Source organism: Gopherus flavomarginatus, chromosome 4 (assembly GCF_025201925.1).
Source record: "Gopherus flavomarginatus isolate rGopFla2 chromosome 4, rGopFla2.mat.asm, whole genome shotgun sequence".
NCBI classification, from domain to species: Eukaryota; Metazoa; Chordata; order Testudines; family Testudinidae; genus Gopherus; species Gopherus flavomarginatus.
The window spans coordinates 64,286,521-64,311,240 of NC_066620.1; the positions used below are offsets into that span (position 1 = coordinate 64,286,521).

General features: G+C 44.6%; 1 protein-coding gene across 1 annotated transcript in view; it reads right to left on the reverse strand.

Annotated features, from left to right (window-relative positions):
• Positions 1-24,720, reverse strand: part of DNAH8 (dynein axonemal heavy chain 8) — a 593,210-nt gene that overhangs the window by 65,105 nt on the left and 503,385 nt on the right. The window contains exons 75-80 of the mRNA XM_050948396.1: positions 21,590-21,745; positions 15,839-15,994; positions 14,000-14,182; positions 13,471-13,576; positions 1,432-1,684; positions 1,136-1,326 (exon numbers count right to left, since the gene is read on the reverse strand). Coding sequence (XP_050804353.1) covers positions 1,136-1,326; positions 1,432-1,684; positions 13,471-13,576; positions 14,000-14,182; positions 15,839-15,994; positions 21,590-21,745 — 1,045 coding nt within the window. The remainder of the gene's footprint in view (positions 1-1,135; positions 1,327-1,431; positions 1,685-13,470; positions 13,577-13,999; positions 14,183-15,838; positions 15,995-21,589; positions 21,746-24,720) is intronic.

Consider the following 24,720-nt stretch of genomic DNA (forward strand, 5'->3'; position numbering starts at 1 on the left):
GCACCTGAATTAAGGCATCAAGCACAATGTTCAATCCCAAGATGGAGCTGTATGCAATTTAGGAGGACGCAATAGTTTGTCCTTCTGGTTGGAAATGGAAGATTTTCTGGATATACTCAAAATTGCAAACAGTGCAGAAATGTGTACTTTTAAGGTATTAGTCTGCAAACTGATGTCAAAACCTTCTTGTAAAAATTCCAGAACATGAGGTACTTTGGCTACATGGTGCTGAATGTCTCTCTCTACAACAAGCTTTGAATTTAGACCAGATCCTTGAGTAAGCCCCGTTTGTTGATTTTAATCCTACATGCTAACGAGTTTCAATGAGACCAGCAGAGTAACCCTTTGATTCTGGAAACTTCCTCTCAAATCCCAAACTGATAGATTTAACTTGCTTGGATCCTGGTGAAGAATTGGACCCTGGGATAACAAATCTGGCCTTGGATTCAGGAACAGTGGTGGCTCCACTGACATATTCACAAGGTCAAGAAATCAAGGAGTCCTGGGCCAGTGTGGGACCACCACGATCACTTTTGCTTCCTCCGTTCTGATTTTCTGTATTACCCTGGCAATGAGAGGCACTGGGGAAAAGCTGACTAAGTCAAAGGGCATCTATGCCTAGGGATCCTTGTCTCTTAAAAAATGGTCTTAAAAATACAGTATCTCTTAGACTTTGTTTGATGCTTGCAGGATTACTATGCAGCTGTAGAGGAAAGCCTCAATGCTTTGGTGATTTCCTATATGAGGGGAGGGGCAGAGGAGTCAGAGGTAAAATGAGATTGCTATTCCCTGAGGAACAAATAAAAACTATACAAACTGGTTGGGAAGAGCTGAACTGCCATCTTGTTCCAGAAACTTAACTTCTGATAGCCTAAAATGGAAGATGGAGCTTAATCTTGGAGTTGCTCACAACAGCCGGGAACCACCTCGAATTCCACAGGGAACAGGCAAATCCCAGTTATGAAGAATCCTGGTAGAAGCTGTGCACCTAAAAGCACACTTTGAAATAATGTAAATCAGAAGATAAAAACAAAGTTTACTTTTTACTATTTCTAACTTTAAAAAGCTCAATAACTCACCAAAGGAAATTCAAACAATTATTATTTTAAATACAAACACCTTTTTAATGTTTTACCTTTAATAAGTGCTTGGAACTCTTTGGGTTTGACCTGCCCTCTCTGAAGATCAATTTTTAGTGTCAGAAGAAGGGTAAAAAGGAATTTGTGGTATTCATAAAGGCCTCTGACAGAATATGTAAAAATTTCAAATGTAAGATACTCAATAATATTTGAGATTCTTTTCTGCGGCAAGGGAGACTTTTCAGATCTAAAGTATGAAAACAAAATACAAAGCAATAACATAATTCATACAAATATTAACTGGAATGGAAAGACAAAAATTTCAAACATATAGAAATCTATATATTCTTACCTGGCCATGGACTGATCAAATAACTTTAGGAACTGAGCCAGTGAAGTCTGGTACATGTTATTGACCATGCTCATTTCTGTGATAAGAAAATAAAGAATGCTTCCTCGTGTAGCAGCTGGTCGATATTCCTCTTGTGCAGTGTTAATCTTCACTTGAGTTTCTGCTGCCACATATAATTTTTCAGATACTTCAGCAGCTGTTTGCTTAGTTGTTCGCAGTACACCAATCAAAGATTCATCATCTACTAAAGAACCTAAAAGGACAAATATGAAACATGTTTAGAATAGATTTTAGAATTTCCTATATGAAGAATTCAAAAATGAAAATTACAGAAGTTATTTACCTCAAACTGAAAAGATGTATTGAGTTTCACAACTTTTAAAAAATTCAGGTCGAGCAAAACAAGTATAAAAATCAAAATACCAAATGTTATATTTAATATGTTAGAGAACTGCACTGATGCTGATGAAGATTTGACCGTATTCACGCAAGCTACAACTGTGCAGTGTGTCTGCTTTCACATGCATACAGTTTAGTACATCCATACACAGCACTCCTTGAAAGAATTTCAGGTTCTGTGGATTGGTTGCACTGAAAAAATCAATGAGACTTAATCTCCTAAATTGCTTAAGCACTTGTAAAATGTTGCCCCTTATCCTGCAGTCCCTAGAGCAGATAAATTTAGAGTAATATTTAATTAAGGCATTGTCTACATTGGAAAGCTTTTTTGACAGTTTTTCTCACTATAATTATACAGGCGTAACTAAACCAAAAGAGTAGGTCCATGCTGGTTTGTATAAAGCGGCTTAAGCTACATCCCTTGTGAGTCATAGCATAAACAAAAGGCTCCTTTTTTTTTTGAAATATCTACACAGCACTCTGGGTAGATATTCGAGGATGCAGTATTCCATGACTAGGTTTGTTTATTGCTGTGAATTGTGGGATACTTACCAGAACCAACTGGATTTCTGCAATTTGGGGTCAAACTTCCATGAGTCTGTCAATGGTATTCCATAATTCACCTGATTTTCACTAACCAGTGCTGTTTTCAAACTGTTCCAGTTTTGATCTGCTGTCAGACAGCACAGAAGAATCACTGCAATCCTAAACATCATTAGTACGAACAGGAAGCTCCAGATATATAGGTAGTCATGCAGGCGGGTGGCTGAGTAGAAGATGGAAGACTGATGCTACACAGATACTGCTAGAGGAAGAGGAGGATCAAACCAGGAAATTGTATCTGTATGACATTTTCCTGGACTGGCTTCACTTGGTGGAGCGCTGCTTCTGGGCCTGGCCAATGAGAACCAACTGGTGGTACAGGACAGTACTGCAGACCTGGTGTAACTAGTAGTGGCTGCAGAATTTCAGAACGCAGAAGGTCACTTTCATGGAAAGCTGTGCAGAGCTTATCCCAGAGCTTCAGTGTTAGATCAACAACATGCAAGTTCCCCAAAACACAAAGAAACATGTGGCCATCATCCTACCGGGTCTTGCAATTCATCAACAGAAACAGGTATTTTTCCACATAAGCCCTAGAAATAGATCACTCTGGCAAGTTCACTAACATTAACGTGCGTAGTCCGGAAAGGTCAATAATGCTGGGATTTTTGGAAATTCACTTATGTTTTATGTAATGAAAAATAGAACTTTTACTCCCAAACCACTATGGACATTACTGGGGTGGTCCCAGCTGTTGTTCTGGGAGGCCAAGCTTACCCTCTGCTTCCCTGACTTATGAAGACTTTTATGGGACACTCGTATAAGAGAAAGGAGCTGTTCAACTGTTCCTGGAGTAGCAGCATAACAACAAGAGAATGCATTTGGAAGAATGGAAGGAAGGTGGAATCTCATGACAAGGCTGAAGAGTCCTGAGAGATACCTGCCTTGTGTTAAAGGTGCTTGTTGTCATAATATCTACCAGACATGGTGATGTGCAGCCAGTGCCTTGAAGAAAGTTTCTAAATCCACCTCAGTAGATACTAATGTGACAGATTATTTTAATATAGCACTTAATACTGGATGAGGTCCTCTCTGCTATATTGTTAACCTGGTTCTTCAGCTGGGTCTCTAATGGTGTCTGCAGTTGAATCTCTGACTGGCTGTAGAGAGTGCTGAAGAGATTGTAGCTGTCCAGGGGAATTTCCTCCTGGCTGGGATCCATGGTTGCCTGTGTGGTTTCCAAAGCTGACTCTTTCATTGTGGACCAAACTGTCCAAACATTTACCAGCAGTTTGTTGCGGCCTCTTGGGCAAAAATCTGTTCTATTCTATTCTATTCTATTCTATTCTAGTTCTTATATGGCACTTATCATTGTAGTAGCTGAATGCCTTCTACTGGTGCAGTAAGCAATGTGGTGCGTGTGTGCACACACACACAGAGAGCTATCTACATATGCTAGAGAAGGCAGGGAAAAAGAAATGGCACCTGAGAAAGTTCTCATCTCCTGAATAGACAAGGTTTAACCTTACTGTAGAAAGTTCCATCGTGTCAGAGAAAAGACAGTTACTCACCTTTGTAACTGTTGTTCTTCGAGATGTGTTGCTCATATCCATTCCAGTTAGGTGTGCGCGCGCTGCCTGCATGTTCGTAGGAGATTTTTACCATAGCAACACTCGGTGGGCCGGCAGGGCGCCCCCTGGAGTGGCGCCACTATGGTACCGGATATATACCCCTGCCAGCCCCTCCGCTCCTCAGTTCCTTCTTGCCGGTTACTCCGACAGTGGGGAAGGAGGGCGGGTGTGGAATGGATATGAGCAACACATCTCGAAGAACAACAGTTACAAAGGTGAGTAACCGTCTTTTCTTCTTCGAGTGCTTGCTCATATCCATTCCTGTTAGGTGATTAGCCTTACCTAGGCGGTAGGGTCGAAGTGAGACATTGCGGAATGTAAGACCGCTGAGCCAAAGGTGGCATCGTCTCTCTGCTGGACCAATGCATAGTGTGATGCAAAGGTGTGGATGGAAGACCAGGTAGCCGCGCGACATATTTCCCAGATGGGAACATGGGCCAGGAAAGCGGCAGATGAGGCTTGAGCCCGAGTAGAGTGGGCAGTGAGATGGCCAGTCAGAATGTGGGCCAATTCGTAGCATGTCCGGATATAGGATGTCACCCAAGATGAGATCCGTTGCGAAGAGATTGGCATGCCCTTCATGCGCTCTGCGACCGCTACAAATAGCTGAGGCGAACGTCTGAAAGGTTTGGTTCTCTGGATGTAAAAGGCGAGGGCCCGGCGGACATCCAGGGTATGCAGCTGTTGTTCCTGGCGCAGTGAGTGCGGCTTTAGGAAAAAGACTGGTAGAAAGATGTCTTGATTAATGTGGAAGGCAGAGACCATCTTAGGGAGGAATGCCGGGTGCGGTCGCAGCTGTACCTTGTCCTTGTGGAATACTGTATACAGAGGATCCACCATCAAAGTGCGAAGTTCCGATACTCGTCTAGCCGAGGTGATAGCAACGAGGAAGGCTGTCTTCCAGGACAGGTACAGCAGTGAGCATGTGGCTAAAGGATCTAAGGGGGGGGGGGCCCATAAGCCTAGCTAATATGAGGTTGAGATCCCAGGTAGGGGATGGGCGCTTGACTTGAGGGTAGAGCCGCTCCAAGCCCTTGAGGAATTTGGAAACTATAGGGTGAGAGAAGATTGAACTGCCAGTTTCCCCAGGATGGAAGGTGGAAATAGCTGCAAGATGCACCCTTATAGAAGAGATCGCCAGGCCCTGCTCCCTGAGGGACCATAAGTAGTCCAAGATAATGGGGACCGATACACCTTCGGGAATAAAGTCATGCTGGGCGCACCAGTGGGAGAAGCGCTTCCACTTGGTGAGATATGTTGCCCGTGTGGAAGGCTTTCTGCTTCCCAGTAGCACCTGTTGCACAGAGGTGGAACAATGCAATTCAGATTGGTTCAACCAGACAGCAGCCATGCTGTCAGATGGAGGGATTGCAGGTCCGGATGGTGAAGCCTGCCAAAGTCCTGCGTTATGAGGTCCAGGCAGAGTGGCAGAGGTATCGGGTCTGCCAGAGAAAGGTCGAGCAGCAGAGTGTACCAGTGCTGTCTCGGCCATGCCGGAGCGATCAGTATTAGCTGGGCTCTGTCCCTGCGGAGATTGACTAGTACTCTGTGGACGAGGGGAAAAGGTGGGAAGGCATAAAATAGGTGACCTTTCCAGGGAATTAGGAACGCGTCCGAGAGGGAGCCTGGGGAGCGACCCTGCAGGGAGCAGAACACCTGGCATTTCCTGTTCTCTCGGGAGGCAAAGAGGTCTATCTGGGGAAAGCCCCACTTGCGGAATACAGAATGGAGAATGTCCGGACGGATGGACCACTCATGGGACAGGAAGGACCTGCTCAGGTGATCCGCGAGAGAGTTCTGGACTCCCTGGAGAAAGGAGGCTACCAGGTCTATTGAGTGGGCTATGCAGAAGTCCCACAGTTGCATCGCCTCTTGACAAAGGGAGGGAAGATCACGTCCCTCCCTGCTTGTTTATGTAATACATGGCCGTTGTGTTGTCTGTGAACACTGCAACACAACGGCTCTGTAGATGACGCTGGAAAGTTTGGCACGCCTGTTGGACCGCTCTCAGTTCGCGGACATTGATGTGAAGCGCCAATTCCCGAGAGGACGAAAGGCCTTGAGTGCGAAGGTGCCCTAGGTGAGCACCCCAGCTGAGAGATGAGGCGTCCGTTGTTAGGGACGCGGAGGGCTGCGGTGGATGGAACGGTCGACCCGTACACACCAGGGATGGTGTCAGCCACCAGTCGAGGGAGCCCAGAATGCTCGATGGAACTGTGAGTATCATGTCTATGGCGTCCCTGCGCGGACGATAGATTGAGGTGAGCCAAGTTTGAAGAGGACGCATGCACAGTCTGGCGTGCTTTGTGACGAAAGTGCACGTAGCCATGTGACCGAGGAGGCCAAGGCAAGTGCGGGCAGAGGTTGTTGGGAAGCTTTGTAGTCTTTGTACAAGGGAGACTATAGCCTGAAACCGAGGTAGAGGCAAGCTGGCAGTTGCAAGATTGGAGTCCAGCGTGGCCCCTATGAATTCTATTCTCTGCGAAGGCACCAAAGTGGATTTTTACAAATTGATTATCAGGCCTAGACGGGTGAATAGGTCCTTGATGACGCTCACATTAGCAGTGACCTGTGTCTCGGAGGTCCCTCGAATAAACCAGTCGTCGAGGTATGGAAAGAGATGTATTCGACGACGGCAGAGGGAGGCGGCGACTACCACCATACACTTCGTGAATACCCGAGGGGCCGAGGAGAGGCCAAAGGGAAGGACCGTAAACTGGTAATGTTGACGATTCACCACAAAGCGTAGATACCGTCTGTGCGGGGGGTAAATAGCGATGTGGAAATATGCGTCCTTCATGTTGAGAGCAGCGTACCAATCTCCGGGATCCAGGGAAGGGATGATGGTTCCCAGGGATACCATGCGGAACTTGAACTTTTTCATTAATTTGTTCAGTCCTCGCAGGTCCAGGATAGGCCGGAGGCCTCCTTTTGCCTTGGGGATTAGGAAATATCTGGAATAGAACCCCTTGCCTCTTAACTCCTCCGGAACCTCCTCTATAGCTCCCATTGCAAGAAGCCTCCAAACCTCCTGCAATAGGAGTTGCTCGTGAGAGGGGTCCCTGAAAAGGGATGAGGAGGGGGGTTGGGGGGGTTGAAATAAACTGAAGACGATATCCAAACTCCACTGTGTGTAGGACCCAACGGTCCGAGGTTAGTTGGGACCCGCAGGGAGAAATGGGGCAAGGCGGTTGTAGAACTGAAAAGGATCCTGGGAGGCCATTGGTATACTGCTCTCGGGCGCACCCTCAAAAGTTTGGTTTCGGTCCCGCTGGTGGCTTGGTGGGACCGGAATTGTTACCCCCTTGAGGCCCAGACTGACGTCTGCAATTGGTACGACCTTGCCTTCTGATGAAGTCTTGCCTTGGCCGAGGTGGGGGGTAGGGGCGCTGAGGTTGCGGCCAGAAAGACCATCTTTGAGTTTGTGGCGTATGCATTCCCAGAGAACGCATAATTACGTGATCGTCTTTTAGACTCTGTAGCCTAGGGTCCGTCTTCTGCGAGAACAGGCCCTGACCATCAAAAGGTAAGTCTTGTATAGTCTGCTGAAGTTCAGGTGGCAGGCCTGACACTTGCAGCCATGATATACGTCGCATGGCAATTCCAGAGGCGACCGTTCTAGCTGCCGAATTGGCAGCATCCAGCGAGGCCTGGAGGGAGGTCCGTGCAACTTTCTTCCCTTCCTCCAGGAGTGCTGTGAATTCCTGGTGGGAGTCCTGCGGGACGAGCTCTGTAAACTTCCCTACCGCCTCCTAGGTGTTCTAGCTGTACCTACTCAGGAGGGCTTGTTGGTTCGCCACCCTGAGTTGGAGGCCTCCTGCGGAATAGATTTTTCTTCCTAATAGATCCATTCGCCTGGCCTCCCTTGGTTTTGGTGCAGGGGCTTGCTGGCCATGGTGCTCCCATTCATTGACAGACTGTACAACCAATGAACAGGGAGGGGAGTGTACATAAAGGTACTCATACCCTTTGGAGGGCACCATGTATTTCCGTTCGACCCCTCTGGCTGTGGGCAGTATGGATGCCGGGGATTGCCAGATGGTATCCGCTCTAGCCTGGATCGAACGAATGAAGGGGAGGGCCACCCTAGTTGGTGCCTCCGCCGACAGTATACTGATTACCAGGTCCTCCACCTCAGGAACTTCCTTTACAGGTAAGTTGATATTAAGGGCGACAAGCCGCAGAAGGTCCTGGTGTGACCTGAGGTCGATTGGAGGTGGTCTCGATGTTGATGTCCCCGCCACTGCTTCATCCGAGGAGGAGGAGGATGAAACCCCGGGGACAAGCGGGTCCTGGACTGATTCCTGATCCTGAGGAATGTCCGGAGCCGGTAGATCTTGTGGGTCCAGTACATGGGCAGGAGATTCCTCCGTACCAGCCGGGAGAGGTCTGCTAAAGGTGGCCTCTGGCGCTCGGTGTTCGGAAGGGCCGGAGCGGGATGGTATAGGGGGTTCACCCTGGGCTTGGTGATAAGCCTAAGGTGTCCCAAAGGACCACTGATGAGGTTCCTGGTCCGGGTCAAGGGTTCCTTGGGCGAACCTGTTGTGAGTATCCAAATCCCCATAGGATGCACTGTCTGCATGGGAGGAGGTAGACGGATGACTAGAAGGCCATGGAGGGGCGGAGACCATTTGATGCGGGTCCCTGCGTCCACTCGATCTGTCCCCATGCGGTGCCGGAGAACGGTACCGGGAGTCGTATCGGTGCCGGGAATGAGACTGGGACCTGCGACCGGCGTGGTGCCGGGAGGTCGACCGGTGCCTTGAATCGCCATGCCGAGATCGGCTGCGAGAGGTGCGGTGCCGCAAGTGGTGTCGGGACCTAGATCGGTGCCAAGAGTATCTGGTCGGAGACCGGGACCTCGAATAGTGCTGCGAGTACGACTGGTACCTCGATGGGGAGTGGTACCAGGACTGTGAGCGGCGCCGGGACTGGGATCAATGACGGGACCAAGAATGCCTGTGGGACCTGGATCGGGACCAGCGACGTTCGGTGGTACCGGGTGAAGATGGTCTCATGAGGGCCGTCTTGCCTATTGACTGAACAACCCGCACCGGCGGTGCCGGGGGTTGAGGCAGCTCAGGCTCCGTCAAGGCAATCAAGTCCCGTGCTGTGGAGAACGTCACCGGAGTGGAGGGCACGGTAAGCTCAACCACAGTGCATGCCGAGGAGCTGGTAGGCACCGGACTCGACGGCTCTTGTGAGGCTGGAATCAACGATGCGGAGGATGTTGGTGCCGCGGCAGATGTCAGTGCCGGGTGGTCCGACTTAGCTAAGCGCTCAGACTGCGGCGTAGATACAGTAGCCGCAGGAGGCTTGTGCTTCTTGCTCCTTGGTGAGAGAGAGCGGTGCCGGGCAGGAGCTTGGGCCAGTGATGGCTGATGTCGAGGAGCCTTCACTGTTGGCGCGCGCTCCGGTGCAGAAGAGGCACTTGTTCCCGGTGCCGCAGGTGGTGCCGAAGACGGAGGAGTCAGCGCTGCCTCCATCAAGAGTTGCTTCAGGCGAATGTCCAACTCTTTTTTAGTCCGGGGCTTGAAAGCCTTATAGATGCGGCACTTGTCCGTGAGATGGGATTCATCCAAACACTTGAGAAAGGAGTCGTGAGGGTCTCTTGTGGGCATCGGCCTATGACAGGCCAAGCACGGTTTGAAGCCCGGTGAACCGGGCATAGGCCCCGGTACCGGGTGAGGGGAAGGGGCTAACCCCCGTTCCCTCCTAACTATATACAATAACTACTACAGAACTAATAACTAAACACTAACTATACTTGTAGGAAATTGAACTATATACACAATACAATAGAAACGAGCGAATCGCTAGGGAGGTGGAGGTCAGCTAAGCTGCGCTCCACTGTTCCAACGACCGACACGGGCGGTAAGAAGGAACTGAGGAGCGGAGGGGCCAGCAGGGGTATATATCCAGCACCATAGCTGCGCCACTCCAGGGGGCGCCCTGCCAGCCCACCGAGTGTTGCTAGGGTAAAAATCTCTGATGAACGTGCACGCGGCACGCGCACACCTAACTGGAATGGATATGAGCAAGCACTCGAAGAAGAAATGAAGTTGTCACCAATAATGTTCATCCCAGAGCTTAAGGCAATCTTTTATATATCCTGGGCCATGCAGCACCTTGAAGATAAGACCCAAGACCTTGAATTTGATTCAATATTCTAAGGAAGCATTTCACAGTATATAAGTGTACTAGGAGCATTGCAGAGGTATGATTTTTGTAATTCTGCTCTAGATCCTTGTCTTTGATGCAGCACCAGCATGCGTCCTGGGAATACTCCTTTGCCTGTATTTGCTCTGCTAAACACCTGTAGCTCTTTGTATTCCAATGACTTCTGGAAGGACTGAACTTGGTCCTTATCTGTCTCCAGAGGTCACAGCAGGATCTCCTAACATAAGCACACACAAGCATGATGGCTGTAATGGACTTTGGGTTCTGTGAACTTGTCACAAGCTAGATTTGCAAAGAGATGCACTTAAGTGAGTGCTGGTATTTAAAGAGTGGGGACATCCAGTCAAGTGGATCCCAAGCTGTAGAGAGTGCACAGGTAACCTAATAGACCAATCAAAATGAGAAGCAATCACAGAATCATAGACATGTAGGGGTGGAATATACTTCAAGAGCTCCTGTGCTGAGGCAGGATCAACCTGTTCTTAAAAACATCCAATGAGAGGACTCCACAATCTCCTTTGGTAACCTATTCAGTACTTACCTATCTTCATAGCTACAACATGTTTTCTGAGTAACTAATCTAAATCTCCATGGCTGCAGACTAAGCCAACTACTTCTTGTCCTACTTTTATCAGACATGGAGCACAATTGATGACTGTCCTCCTATAATAGCCCTTAACATATCTGAAAACTATCAGGTCCCTCCTTAGTCTTCTTTTCTCAAGACTAAACATGCCCAGTTTATTTAAACCTTTCCTCATAAGTCAGCTTTTCTAAGCCCTTTATCATTTTATTGCACTCCTTTGCACTCTCCAATTTGTCCACATCTTTCTTAAAGTGTGATGCCCAGGCTTGAACACAATATTCCTGCTGAGGTTTTACCAGTAATTGTTCTGCTGTGCTCAGTATCTCCCACATCTTACAAACACTTCTGTTAATACATTCTAGAATGATATCAGCCTTTTCCACAACTGCATCACATTGTTGGCTCACATTCAATTTGTGATTCAATATAACCCCCAGCTCCTGTTCAGCAGTACTACTGCCTAGCCAGTTATTCCAGTAATATGTATTTATGCATTTGATTTTCCCTTCCTAGGTTTAATACTTTGTACTAGTCTTCATTGAATTTCATCTTGTTGATTTCAGACCAATTCTCCAATTTATAAAAGTCCTTTTAAATTCTAATCCTGTCTTCTAAGGATCTTGCAACCCACTCACCTTGGTGTCATTTGCCAATTTTATAAGCATAGTCTCCACTGCTATCCAAGCCACCAATGAAAATATTGTAGGGATGGACCCTACATATGTTTTCCCAGTTTGATAGTGAAACACTGATAACTATCCTCTGAGTAGCTTCTTCAAAAAGTTATGCACCCACCTTATAATAATTTCATTTAGACCATATTTCCCTATTTTGTTTATGACAATGTAATGTGAGATAGTGTCAAAAGCCTTACCAAAAATCAAAATATATTATGTCTACTGCTTTCTCCCTATTCATTAGGCAGTAACTCTATCAAAGGAAATTATGTTGGCTTGGCCTGATTTGTTCTCGGCAAACCCATATTGGACATAAGTTACCACTCAATCCTCTTGATGCTTACAAACTGATTGTTCAATAATTTGTTCCCATATCTTTCCAAGTATTGAAGTTAGGCTGACTGGTCTGAAATTCCCTAGGTCCTCAAAGGAATGTCGAAGTGTGGTAGAAGGACTACCTGCAGTGGCATAGCTGTTAAGAAATGGTGAGGTATCTATATGAAGTTTTCAGCACTATATCTCATTTAAAACTAGAATCAAGTTGCTTCCATGAAGATTAATTATAGTGGGATAAGACACAAGATAACGCAAAATATCATTTGTGTTTGGATGCAAGGCAGTTTATTTTTTTTTGCATAATCTAAAGATATACTTTAAAAAATCCTTTCCCCTATAGACAAGGGCTCAATGTCCTTTTCTCTTTGTTCTCTTTTTCATATATCAGGAGAGTGGGACATGCTGCTGGCAACTCCCAGGAGAGTCAGTCCACTAAGATACATGTGCATAGGGTGACCAGACAGCAAATGTGAAAAATCAGGATGGTGGTGGGGGGTAATAGAAGCTTATATAAGAAAAAGACCCACAAATTGGGACTGTGTCTATAAAATTGGGACATCTGGTCACCCTACATGTGTATAGTGAGTCTAAAAAATGATTTTGGCTTTTATAACCAATCAGGACAGGTATTTTTAAGAAAGCTGCTCCATAATCCTGTTTTATTGCACAATGGACTGGTATAAATGTGCCTAGTTGCACTAACTTCAGAGCTACACCAGTTTACAGCAGCTGAGTATCTGGTTGAAGTAGCTTTATCTCTCTTCCTACTATAGCTGCACTGTAGGTGTTAAACCCGCACTTCTCTGGCAATGTAAAGGGACCTTAAAAGGCATGTAAGTGATTATACTCCATTTAAGATGCCTTTAGATTACCAGAGCAATATAAAGTGCCTTCCTTCAATAGAGGCAGTGATATACTAGCTAAACAGTTTTTTCCTTTGTGGAAGAGACATCTCCCCTCAGAAGAGACACCTATAATAACACACTCCTGATGTTCCTACCAGGTCAGCACTGAGACTTAATTGTATTCTGCATCTACATACAATACTGATGCACAACAGATAAGGAGTCAGGGTTCTGATACGGTGATCCACTTTTAGCTGTAACGCTCCTCCAGATTTAAAGACAGCAGGTACCACAACAGGATAAAAAGGGAAACTGGTCCCCACATATGGTACACAGAGCCAAAACAGTTTCCACAGACTCATTAATTCATTTGTGTGTTGAGGATCTCCCTGGAGTGGAGATACAGATGTTCCAAGGCCTCTGGGGCAGAATTCAACACCGAAACTATTCCACAGCATCTACACCAGTTTCAATGGCAGATCTTCGGATTTCTCCTTCTCTGACCTCCCTCATATTCCCTTTCACCAAACCATACCTCTATGAAACTTTACTCTGTGCAAATGGTAAAGATCCCGTGTGACTTCACCAGATCTGGCCTCTCCCCAGTGGAACTATACCAGTTCATGCCCGTACATACATAGATGAGCATGTCTAGAGGGTTCATCTCAAATGCTAGTCACCTTCTTCCACTTTCCTTAGATGAGCTTCTGATAAAGGGTAAGTGTGGTTTAATATACTATTTCTTGCTTTGTTTGTGGTTCACATAAAGGCCCTTCCATATTGACACCGATTAGTTTTATTTTCCCTATAAAAATCCCAGTTTTTACTCATTAATATATAACCTTTAGTTGCGCTTAGTTTATAGAGAAGATTGTCTTCCAATTCTTTCATCTTCCGCTTATTAAAAGTTACATCTTCCATGAGTTTAATTCGCTCTCCCTCCAGCTCCTAGTATCAGAAATCAAGAAAATGATACAACTGTTTATCGACTATACCACTGCATCATATTTAAAAAGCACTTGCCCATACTGCTGCTTACTAGAGCTTCTATTTTATTTCAGTTATATTTTCCCTATTTAAATAAATATTTCTATAACTTTTTTTATTTCTTTAAGTAGCATGTTTTTCCTGTGTTTATCCAGCTTCAACTATCTTAATAAATGCCAAATTGCAGTATATAATTTCTAATTCTGACACTAGCACATTTTTGTTTAGAAATTTCCATTCTGAAACTTAATAAAATGTTAAAAGATTGTCAGTTTGCCCATCTTTATTTGCATTTTTCTTCCCACATATTAAAGTTAGATAAACAAGTAAGTACCACTATTGCACAATTAGTATTGCAGTTCTTTGTTCATCTTGCTAGCTTACCTGTTTCTCAGTAAGAATTACTCTTTTCAGTAACTGATTCTCAAGTCCTTTCATTGTAACGGTGAAATCAATAACTGATGTTTTAGCATTGATCTCAGGTGTGAAAGCAGGATTGGGTAGTTTTGTAGTAATATACAGTTTAAATGTAGTCATTACCTCTACCTCCTTATCACCAACTTTCACCTGAAGAAAAAGTGACAGCAAATTAATTTGGTTTTAATCAGTAATGCTAATTGACTGACTGTGTACAAATCATGGAAACATTTACATCTTTGAAATAACATAGATGAAAATTAGTATATTTGTTTCACAGGTCAAGTTACGAAAAAAACATCAGTAAAGCTCAAGAAACAAAAAGTGATTAGCAGTTATGATTTGTTATAAAAGTAGTATTAACTCAAGATACATGAAGGAACTACTTCCAGTGTAGGGCTTCAGTGACTCCAAGGGCATTATCATTATAATCTTGAACTCAAACATAACTAATCACAGCTCAAGACTCAAATCCTGAGAAAATGTTGACCTTTACGGAAATCATGTTTCTCTCATAAACGGAGCAGAGGAAGAAATTAATGAATCAAGCAAGGTAGACTAAATAGTTTTGTCTTATCTTTATTACAACAAGATGAATTTAAAGTATCTCTGCAAAAATAAGTCTCTTTTTCCATCACTTTTATATAGTACTGCATACATCAGTTACATATTCTATCCACACAGCTGTTTTAAACCCACAAATCATTTCCCATATTCTCTAAAATCTGCATGTGTGTGCACTAGCACAAGGAAGTTTAAGTGGTGGGTAGAGCTCCCTTATCATGCACACATAGGCTTACCTGGGTTACTTCAAACACGACCCTTGGGGAGAGTGGGTAGGGAGGAGGTATCTCCACCTCACACTGTTGCCTACCCTGCTCTGGCAACTCAATCAAAATAGCAAAGAAAAGAATATTTAAACAGTTTTATAGGAGACAATTCTCATTACCACCAATAATCTGGACTACAGCCTCTGTCAAGTAGCCTTTAGCTTCCAATGTAATTATACATACTGACATTGAAAATTAATAAATATAAAAATACCCCAAAGACAATTCATTTTGGGCATTTAGGATTAAGGATACAGTTATTTTAATTGGGGATTCTTCCATTTTTAGTCATTTCATAATTTATTAAGGTGATTTTCTTGGTCTATAGAAAGTCACAGTGGAGGGGAGAATTGCAGAGGAAAAATGGTAGCCACAATGCATGCTAGAACAAAGTAGATGGACACTTCCCTAATTTCCTCTAGGAAATCAAAATTGTATATGTATGCTGTTATATCATTAAATTAAGGAGAAAGGAACTGCATGAGTCATTTGAGCACAAGAATAAAAAGACACAAGAGGAGGACAGATATTTCTTATTACCAGTAAAGCACACTCCAAAAAGTTAAAGGTCATGCGTCATTATGATTAGCCCACTGATGAAGACAGTTAGATGTCATTTCTTCTGAAGCCTGTTAATTCTATTCTTAGTGGAGGCTAGTTGGGCATCACTTAAAAAAAATCAGTAGAAAGCATACCCATCATTCAATAGGATTAATGCAACTGACTGCTGGTTTGGAAGTCTCAGGAGTGACTTCTAATTAAACTCAGTTTCCTTACACACCATCATATTACTTTGCTATTAGATTAACATGTCATCGCAAACCACATTTTATTACTTCCACTTAGTGTTTTCAATTCATTTGTATTAGCCCATAGAAAATAAAATATGTTCCATTTAGCACAGCTTTAGAAAGAACTATATCATTCAACACATAATAAACACTTCATATTATAATTCTTCTGTTAGGTAACTAACCTTGAAAGAGGTTCCTGATTTAATGAAATTCTTTTCTAATATATTATCCAGTGCTGGATCCAACTCTTCACTTATATCCTCAATCACAAGTGATCTTCCCAATGAAAGGCTGTCCTCTAAGTGTGTGCGGAAATACTTGTGGTTCAAAGTTGTCACCTTTGAAAGGAAATAATTCTGTCTTTATAATAATAAACTATGTGTTCAAAGTTCTTTATAAAAACCACAGGATTTACTAGCAAAATTGCTTTGCTTTTTTTTGCATTTAAAAGAAAGCAACGTATTCATTTGGCTTAGTGTAGCAATCAGAGTTCTGGTAAGAAATATTTTGTCATGTATACAGTGAAATGTATTAATAATACAACTTTGAATTAATGAAGATGATTCAAGAGATTGGTTGTAATGGGACACGGAGCTTTTCACTACTAGGTCACCAAAGTCTGATGTAGATCATTAAAGAATTGAGTTGTTACCACCTTTCATCCAACCATTTGTTTGTTTTCAACTCTGCCACAGCATCACTAATCTGTGACCCCTTAGACCCAGGTTCTCTGCTTTAGCCCCCAAGTGCAGCAACAATAAGGATACTCAATAAACTGTAAGAGTTGGCAACACTAGATTAATCCTTTTAAAAACACAGGCTTCCCTATCCAAGCTACTTCAGCTAACTTTGCTTAGCTATTCTTCCATATTAAGCTTTGATATAATCGTGATCAGCATTACTTTCCATGTTATTTGATAAACTGACATCTTAGCTTGAGGAAATAAATTTTAATAACTTTAGGCTACCCAGGCACTTCTTTCTCTTTTGATTGCTCTCTGCTTGTTCCAGTGTCTTTGTTTTTCTTTCAGAGACATTCTGAAAAGAGTAAAGAGACCAAAACTATGCCCAGATAGGTATGTTTGAAAGAAGGAAGCTTACCTGCAAAGTTATATTCTATAAAGATATGCATCCTGATAGACTACCACTCTCCCTTCCTCCTATCCAGACAGCTAAGACTTCTGTGATTTGCTCTTTTTACTTTCTCTTTAATTTCTGGATTTTCTGCAATTATTTTCAACTCCCATTTTAAAATTAACCAGCTGTAAGCAGCCTGGACACATCAGCAGGAGCAGCATATACCAAAACTCTGAGCACAGGGAGCACCCATTGGGGCTTTGTGAAATAAAGGGTGGGAAAATCTGTCAGAATAGACATTTTAGTGGGCAACTAATCTTTTTCCTAGTAAACACGGAGATATTCAGTCTGTATATTTAGAAGCTTAGTTATTTTATCCTGCATTGAATGTTTTAGTATTTATTTAATATTCTATGTTGTAGTTCTCAGAAGCCGCATCAGAAATTGACTGTTCTATGTTATGTTCGTATGAACATATGTGGAGATACACATCCTGCCCCAAAGAGCTTATAGTCTAAGGGTATGTCTAGACTATGAAATTAGGTCAATTTTATAGAAGTCGATTTTTTAGAAATTGATTTTATACAGTTGATTGTGTGTGTCCCCACTGAGCACATTAAGTCGGCAGCATGCATCCACAGTACCGAGGCTAGTGTCGACTTTCAGAGCGTTGCACTGTGGGTAGCTATCCCACAGTTCCCGCAGTCTCCGACGCCCATTGGAATTCTGGGTTGAGCTCCCAATGCCTCATGGGGCAAAAACATTGTCGCGGGTGGTTTTGGGTACATGTCATCAGGCCCCCCTCCCTCTCTTCCTCCCTCCCTCCATGAAAGCAATGGCAATCAATCGTCATTGAACGACTGCTTCCACTGTCACTCTGCTCTCCTGCAGATGCCATACCACGGCAAGCATGGAGCCTGCTCAGATCACAGTGGCAGTTATGAGCACTGTAAACACCATGTGCATTATCCTGCAGTATATGCAGCACCAGAAACTTTAAACGCAGGTGAGGAGGCGATGGCAGCGCAGTGACGAGAGTGATGAGGACATGGACACAGACTCCTAACAAAGCACAGGCCGTGGAACACTGATTCTGGGCCCGGGAAACAAGCACAGACTGGTGGGACCGCACAGTGTTGCAGGTCTGGGATGATTCCCAGTGGCTGCAAAACTTTTGTATGCATAAGGGCACTTTCATGGAACTTTGTGATTTGCTTTCCCCTGCCAAGAAGCACAAGAATACCAAGATGAGAGCAGCCCTCTCAGTTAACAAGCGAGTGGCGATAGCCCTCTGGAAGTTTGCAATGCCAGACAGCTACCGGTCAGTCGGGAATCAATTTGGAGTGGGCAAATCTACTGTGGGGGCTGCTGTGATCCAAGTAGCCAACGCGATAACTGACTTGCTGCTATCAAGGGTAGTGACTCTGGGAAATGTGCAGGTCATAGTGGATGGCTTTGTTGCAATGGGATTCCCTAACTGTGATGGGGTGACAGACAGAACGCATATCCCTATCTTGGCACCGAAGCACCATAGCAGCCATACATAAACCGCAAGGGGTACTTTTCAATGGTGCTGAAAGCACTGATGGATCACAAGGGACATTTCACCAACATCGATGTGGGATGGCCGGGAAAGGTACATAACGCTCACATCTTTAGGAACTATGGTCTGTGTCAATGGCTGGAGCAAGGGACTTACTTTCCAGACCAGAAAATAACCATTGGGGATGTTGAAATGCCTATAGTGATCCTTGGGGACCCAGCCTACCCCTTAATGCCATGGCTCATGAAGCCATACACAAGCACCCTGGACAGTAGTCAAAAGCTGTTCAACTATAGGCTGAGCAAGTGCAGAATGGTGGTAGAATGTGCTTTTGGACATTTAAAAGCGCACTGGCGCAGTTTACTGACTCAGTTAGACCTCAGCGAAACCAATATTCCCATCGTTATTACTGTTCGCTGTGTGCTGCACAATATCTGTGAGAGCAACGAGGAGGCATTTATGGCAGGGTGGGAGGTTCAGACAAATCATCTGGCTGCTGATTACACGCAGACAGACACCAGGGTGGTTAGAAGAACACAGTCGGGCACGGTGTGCATCAGAGAAGCTTTGAAAACCAGTTTCATGACTGGCCAGGCTACGGTGTGGAAGTTCTGTTTGTTTCTTCTTGATGAAAAGCCACCTCCTTGGTTCACTCTACTTCCCTGTAAGCCAACCGCCCTCCCTTCCCCCCTTTGGTCACCGCTTGCAGAGGCAATAAAGTCATTGCTGTTTCAAATTCATGCATTCTTTATTAATTCGTCACACAAATGGGGGGATAACTGCCAAGGTAGCCCGGGAGGGGTGGCAGAGGAGGGAAGCATCGGGTGGGGTGGTGGAGGAGGGGAAAAGGGGAAGACAAGGACACACTGCAAAACTTATTGAATGCCAGCTTTCTGTTGCTTGGGCAGTCCTCTGGGGTGGAGTGGTTGGATGCCCAGAGGCCCCCCCACTACGTTCATGGGCATCTGGGTGAGGAGGCTATGGAACTTGGGGAGGAGGGCAGTTGGTTACACAGGGGCTGCGATGGCGGTCTGTGCTCCTGCCTTTCCTGCAGCTCAACCATATGCCGGAGCATATAGGTTTGATCCTCCAGTAGCCTCAGCATTGCCTTCTGCCTCCTCTCATCATGCTGATGCCATCTATCATCTTGATCCCGCCACCTCTCCTCTTGCTCCCGTCCCTCCTGTCCTCGAGTTCATTTTGTGCTTTCCTGCACTCTGACATTGTCTACCTCCACGTACTCTGCTGGGCTCTTTCAGTGTGGGAGGACTGCATGAGCTCAGACAATATTTCATCGCGAGTGCATTTTTTTCGCCTTCTAATCTTTGCTAGCCTCTGGGATGGAGATGATAGGGAGAGCATTGAAACATTTGAAGCTGAGGGAGGAACGGAAGGGAGAGTAGTATTTAAAAAGACACATTGTAGAGAACAATGGGTAGACTCTTTCATGGTGAACCAAGCTGTTAACATTACATAGCACATGTGCTTTCTTTACAAGGTTGCATTTTGTCTCTTATTTTGAGGGCCTGCCAATATGGTGTGAGAGATCACACACACAGGGCCGGCAGGCAACAGAATTCAGCTTGCAGGCAGACATGGTAAGCCACAGTCTTTTGGCTTCTTTAACCTTCATAACATGTGGGAATGGTTTCAAACAGCAGGGCCCTCATTTCCCACACCAAGCACCTGTTGGGTTGGCCATTTAAAATGGGTTGACCATTTAAAAGAAGGGGCTGCGGTTTTCAGGTTAATGTGCAGCAGAAACCCCACTAACGTCCCCCCATACACACACCCAATTCTCTGAGGTGATCGCTTCACCCCTCCCCCCACCACATGGCTAACAGCGGGGATGATTTCTGTTCAGCCACAGGCAAACAGCCCAGCAGGAATGGCCACCTCTGAATGTCCCCTTAATAAAATTCCTCTATTCCAACCAGGTGACCATGAATGATATCACTCTCCTGAGGATAACACAAAGAGACAAAGAATGGATGTTGCTTGAATGCCAGCAAACCCCAGGACCATACACTGCCATGTTTTGTTATGTAATGATTCCAGACTACGTGTTACTGGCCTAGCGCGGTAAAGTGTCCTACCATGGAGGACAGAATAAGGCTGCCCTTCCCAGAAACCTTTTGCAAAGGCTTTGGGAGTACATCCAAGAGAGCTTCATTGAGATGTCCCTGGAGGATTTCCGCTCCATCCCCATACACGTTAAAAGACTTCCAGTAGCTGTACTGGCCGCAAACACATCCCAAGTCTTCAGGGCAAATTAATCATTAAACACACTTGCTTTTAAACCATGTATTATATTTACTAATGTACACTGACCAGAGGTCCCTTCTCCACCTTAAAGATCCAGGAGCCCACTTTGGGTGGGTTAAGAGGGTACTGGTTCCAGGGTGATAAACAGTTCCTGGCTGTTGGGGAAAACGGTTTCTCTGCTTGCTTGCTGTGCACTATCTTCAACCTCCTCCTCGTCATCATCTTCCTTGTCCCCAAAATCTGCATCCATGTTGCGTGAGAATCTATTGACAGAGTCCATGCACAGGGGTTGGGTAGTTGTAGGGGCACCCCCCAGAACGGCATGCAGCTCATCATAGAAACGGCATGTCTGGGGCTCTGACCCACAGCGGTCGTTTGCCCCGCTGGTTCTTTGGTAGGCTTGCCTGAGCTCCTTAAGTTTCACATGGCACTGCTGCAGGTCCCTGTTATAGCCTCTGTCCTTCACGCCCTTGGAGATTTTTTCAAATATTTGGGCATTTTGTCTTTTGGAACGGAGGTCTGATAGCATGGATTCCTCTCCCCATACAGTGATCAAATCCAGTATATCCCGTTCGGTCCATGCTGGAGCTCTTTTGGGATTCTGGGACTCCATGGTCACCTCTGCTGATGAGATCTGCATGGTCATCTCAGAGCTTGCCATGCTGGTCAAACAGGACATGAACGTCAAGAGTCTGCGGGGCTTTTCCTGTCTATCCGGCCAGTGCATCTGAGTTTAGGGTGCTGTTCAGAGTGGTCACAATGGAGCACTCTGGGTTAGCTCCTGGAGGCCAATACCATCGAATTGCATCCACACTACCCCAAATTCGATTTCAGCGCTAATCCCCTCGTCAGGGAGGAGTACAGAAATCGATTTTAAGAGCCCTTTAAATCGACAAAAATGACTTCGTCATGTGGACGGGTGGAGGGTTAAATCGATCTAACGCTGCTAAATTCGACATAAACTCATCGTGTAGACCAGGGCTAAGATGACAAGGATAGAGGGAGAATGATAAAATCAATAATATTTATTTAAAACTTCGTTACTTACTTGTAATTCATTACCCTTTTCTTTCTGTTTAATCCAGGTTTTTCCTTGAGTTTGTGGGTCTATCAAAAGTGGGTATCTGGTTGCCTTAGTAACAATTATACCATTCTGAATTGAGAGTTCATCTCCTGGCAGGCCTTGCAGATTCCATTCACTAATCTGGGTAAAGGAAAATTATCAATATAACGTAATAATTCTGAAACTTTGGGCCAAATGTACAAATATGGGGATAATGGGTTACCCTGCAGAAATGCCTATAGCACTGACAAAAATATACATTTCAATGTGCAAACCAGCATCAGCACATGCAAGCTAGGAAACGTTGCACATTAGCTACCATTTTTCACATTTAATTATGCTCTTTAAATGCAAAAAAATGGGTTTTCAAGGCACAGTGGGCACGAGGACATTTTCACAGGAAATCCCTTGCATCCATCGTTTAAGGACTTCATGTGAGATCGCTTTACCTGTGGCCAAGAGTAATGGACATGGGTCACTTTGAAGCCCAAGAGTAATGGATTGCCAACATGGGTAGAGACAATCACACTAGTATAAGCAATAATCTCTCCTCCACCCTAAAGACTGGGATCTTACACCGTTTTTCTCCCCAAATACCATTTTAGCTAATTTTTAAACTATTTTTGTGCAACAAGTTTATAAACTGAATTAAGTGAAAATCATTAATAATTATAAAAACATACAAATTTGACTTGCACAAACTGATTACAACTAAGCAACCTCTTTCTTATGAAATTATGTTCCATCTGTAATGAAAATTCTAGTACAGTAGAACCTCAGAGTTACAAACACCGAAGTTACAAACTGACCAGTCAATTGCACATCTCATTTGGAACCAGAAGTGCACCATCAAATTACTAAAAAATAAAGGGAAAACACAGGGCCAAATTTACACCTTATATGCCCCTAAGCACAGCATCTTCAGTGTTCCTGCTACCGGCAGCTGACCTGCCTTCATGTTTTCCATACAAAATGAAACTTTTAACCCACTTTTAACTTTTAGGCGCTCCTAGAATGCCAACATCCCTAGGCATGTGCCTACTGTGCCTAATTGGAATTTGGCCCTGGGAAATCAGCAGTTTTCTTTGCAAAGTAAAGTTTAAAAGCAGTATTAAGTCAATATTCAGTTGTAAACTTTTGAAAGAACAACATAACGTTTTGTTCCCAGTTATGAACATTTCAGTGTTATGAACATATGCCTGCTTGCAAATGGGCATGCCAGAGCAGCCTGGAATTATGAGAACCTGAGAAACTTATGAACAACCTCCATTCCCAAGGCGTTTGTAACTCTGAGATTCTACTGTAAATCAAAAATGACAGTGTGTTGAAATTCATTACTTGACATTTCATCACAACATACTTTTTTTTTGTAATATTTGATCACAGACATGTTATTGTCAGTATTAAATATAGATTTGGGATCAGAAAGCCACACACACAACGTGGTCATGACCAAAAGGTACCAATAAAACATAATACTGTAAATACAATGATATTTCTTCTGTGAATTATTCATATCAGAATGATATGGGTCTGTGGCAAAGTTGATGCTCCAACATATCCACTGCTGGTTAGCTGTGGCACTGCAACAATTTTTGCTTAAGTTTCCCCTCACTGTCCATAGGCCTATTCCGGCCATAGAAGTGTTGTAGCCCTCTGGTTAGAACACTTTATAGAGTCCTGCCCTTTTTCAGGCCTCAGAGTCCTTTTCCAAAGTACTAAAAAAATGTGTACAAAAAACAAGCCTTCAGCTAAGCTGACAGCTCCTCATCAGGAGTGAATCTGCCGTGGCAGACTGTCCTTCTGTGCTTTAATCCTACCCACAATCCAGAGGCTGGCCGACTCTTCTCCTTACTCATGGGTTCAGGAGACCCCAGTTAGGCTTCTCCAGCTCTGAGCTAGAGGCCTCTCTGGTCTTTTCCCCTTTCTCTTTCTCAACCTTCCTTTAGGCTGCTTTTCAGAGAAAGAAGGAACTGTGCACCCTCTCTCCTCTGGGTTTCCTCCTCCCAACTGGGCTCACCCAGCTCTTGATGGAAACAAGCCCTGCTCCCCCCAACCTGGGCTTTATTTCTAATTAGTCCTGGCCCACCTTCCAAATGTGAGAAGGCAGGCTAATTGGTCTCTCAGGTTCTCATAATTCCAGGCTGCTCTGGCATGCCCATTTGCAAGCAGGCATATGTTGCAGATCAGCCCTTACTTAATTTTTATTTTACCCAGGGTACCAACAAGTCGAAACAGAATGTTAGATTCTAAAGAGCACATTTTTGTGGCGCATCTCATTTATTAATAGAAAAGCCAGTGCAGCCCATAAACAAAGCTTTCACCTCAACATTTCACCAGGGTGACTGGGTCATTATTAGTGCATCTATCCCCCACATGAGTCAAGTATTTGTCTCTATCCAGGCTCCTCCCCATGAGTTCTCTCCATTCCAGTTTTTGCCCCTGGTGTTAGGCTTCTTGCCTCTACTAGAATAAGATCCTTCTCTGGATTCAGAGGAGGTCCATCCACTGCAACTCTTCTCCAGGGACAGCAGGTAATCCTTAGCAGGCGGGGCTTCTGGCCAACATCTGAGAGACCGCTGGCTGAGACCAGGCACTCTCGGATGCCTGCTGACTGCAGCCCTCCATCTAGGAAGCTCTCCTTCTTAGGACCACATCTTACAGGCTCTCCATTGTGGTAAGTTCCCCAGAGAGCTCATCCTCTAAGCTTCATGCTCAGGCCTCTCCTAGGAACTACTCTCCACAGGAGTTTCCAGTCTCATCTTTGGGGTTCCCTCTAATTGAGCTTGGGTTACTTTTATTAGATCCAGCCTAGATGCTAGTTTATTAATCAACCACCTCGGGCAGTCAATCACTCCCAGGTGGGCCTTCATAAGGCAGTTACATGCAAACTAGGCCCTAACTCCCATAAAAGGCAGCTGCCCCATGACCCAGACATACTTTCAAGGCATGTGTGGAGGAAACGTCCCATTATGGGACCCATACGCAACTTGTTAGTAATGTCTATCACTTCTAGTTGTCTAGTATATATCTGTCTAATTTATTGGTCTATACCTTGCTCAGCACTGTGATATATGGTAGGAACCAACCAATTACAACTTTGTCAAGCTGTACCA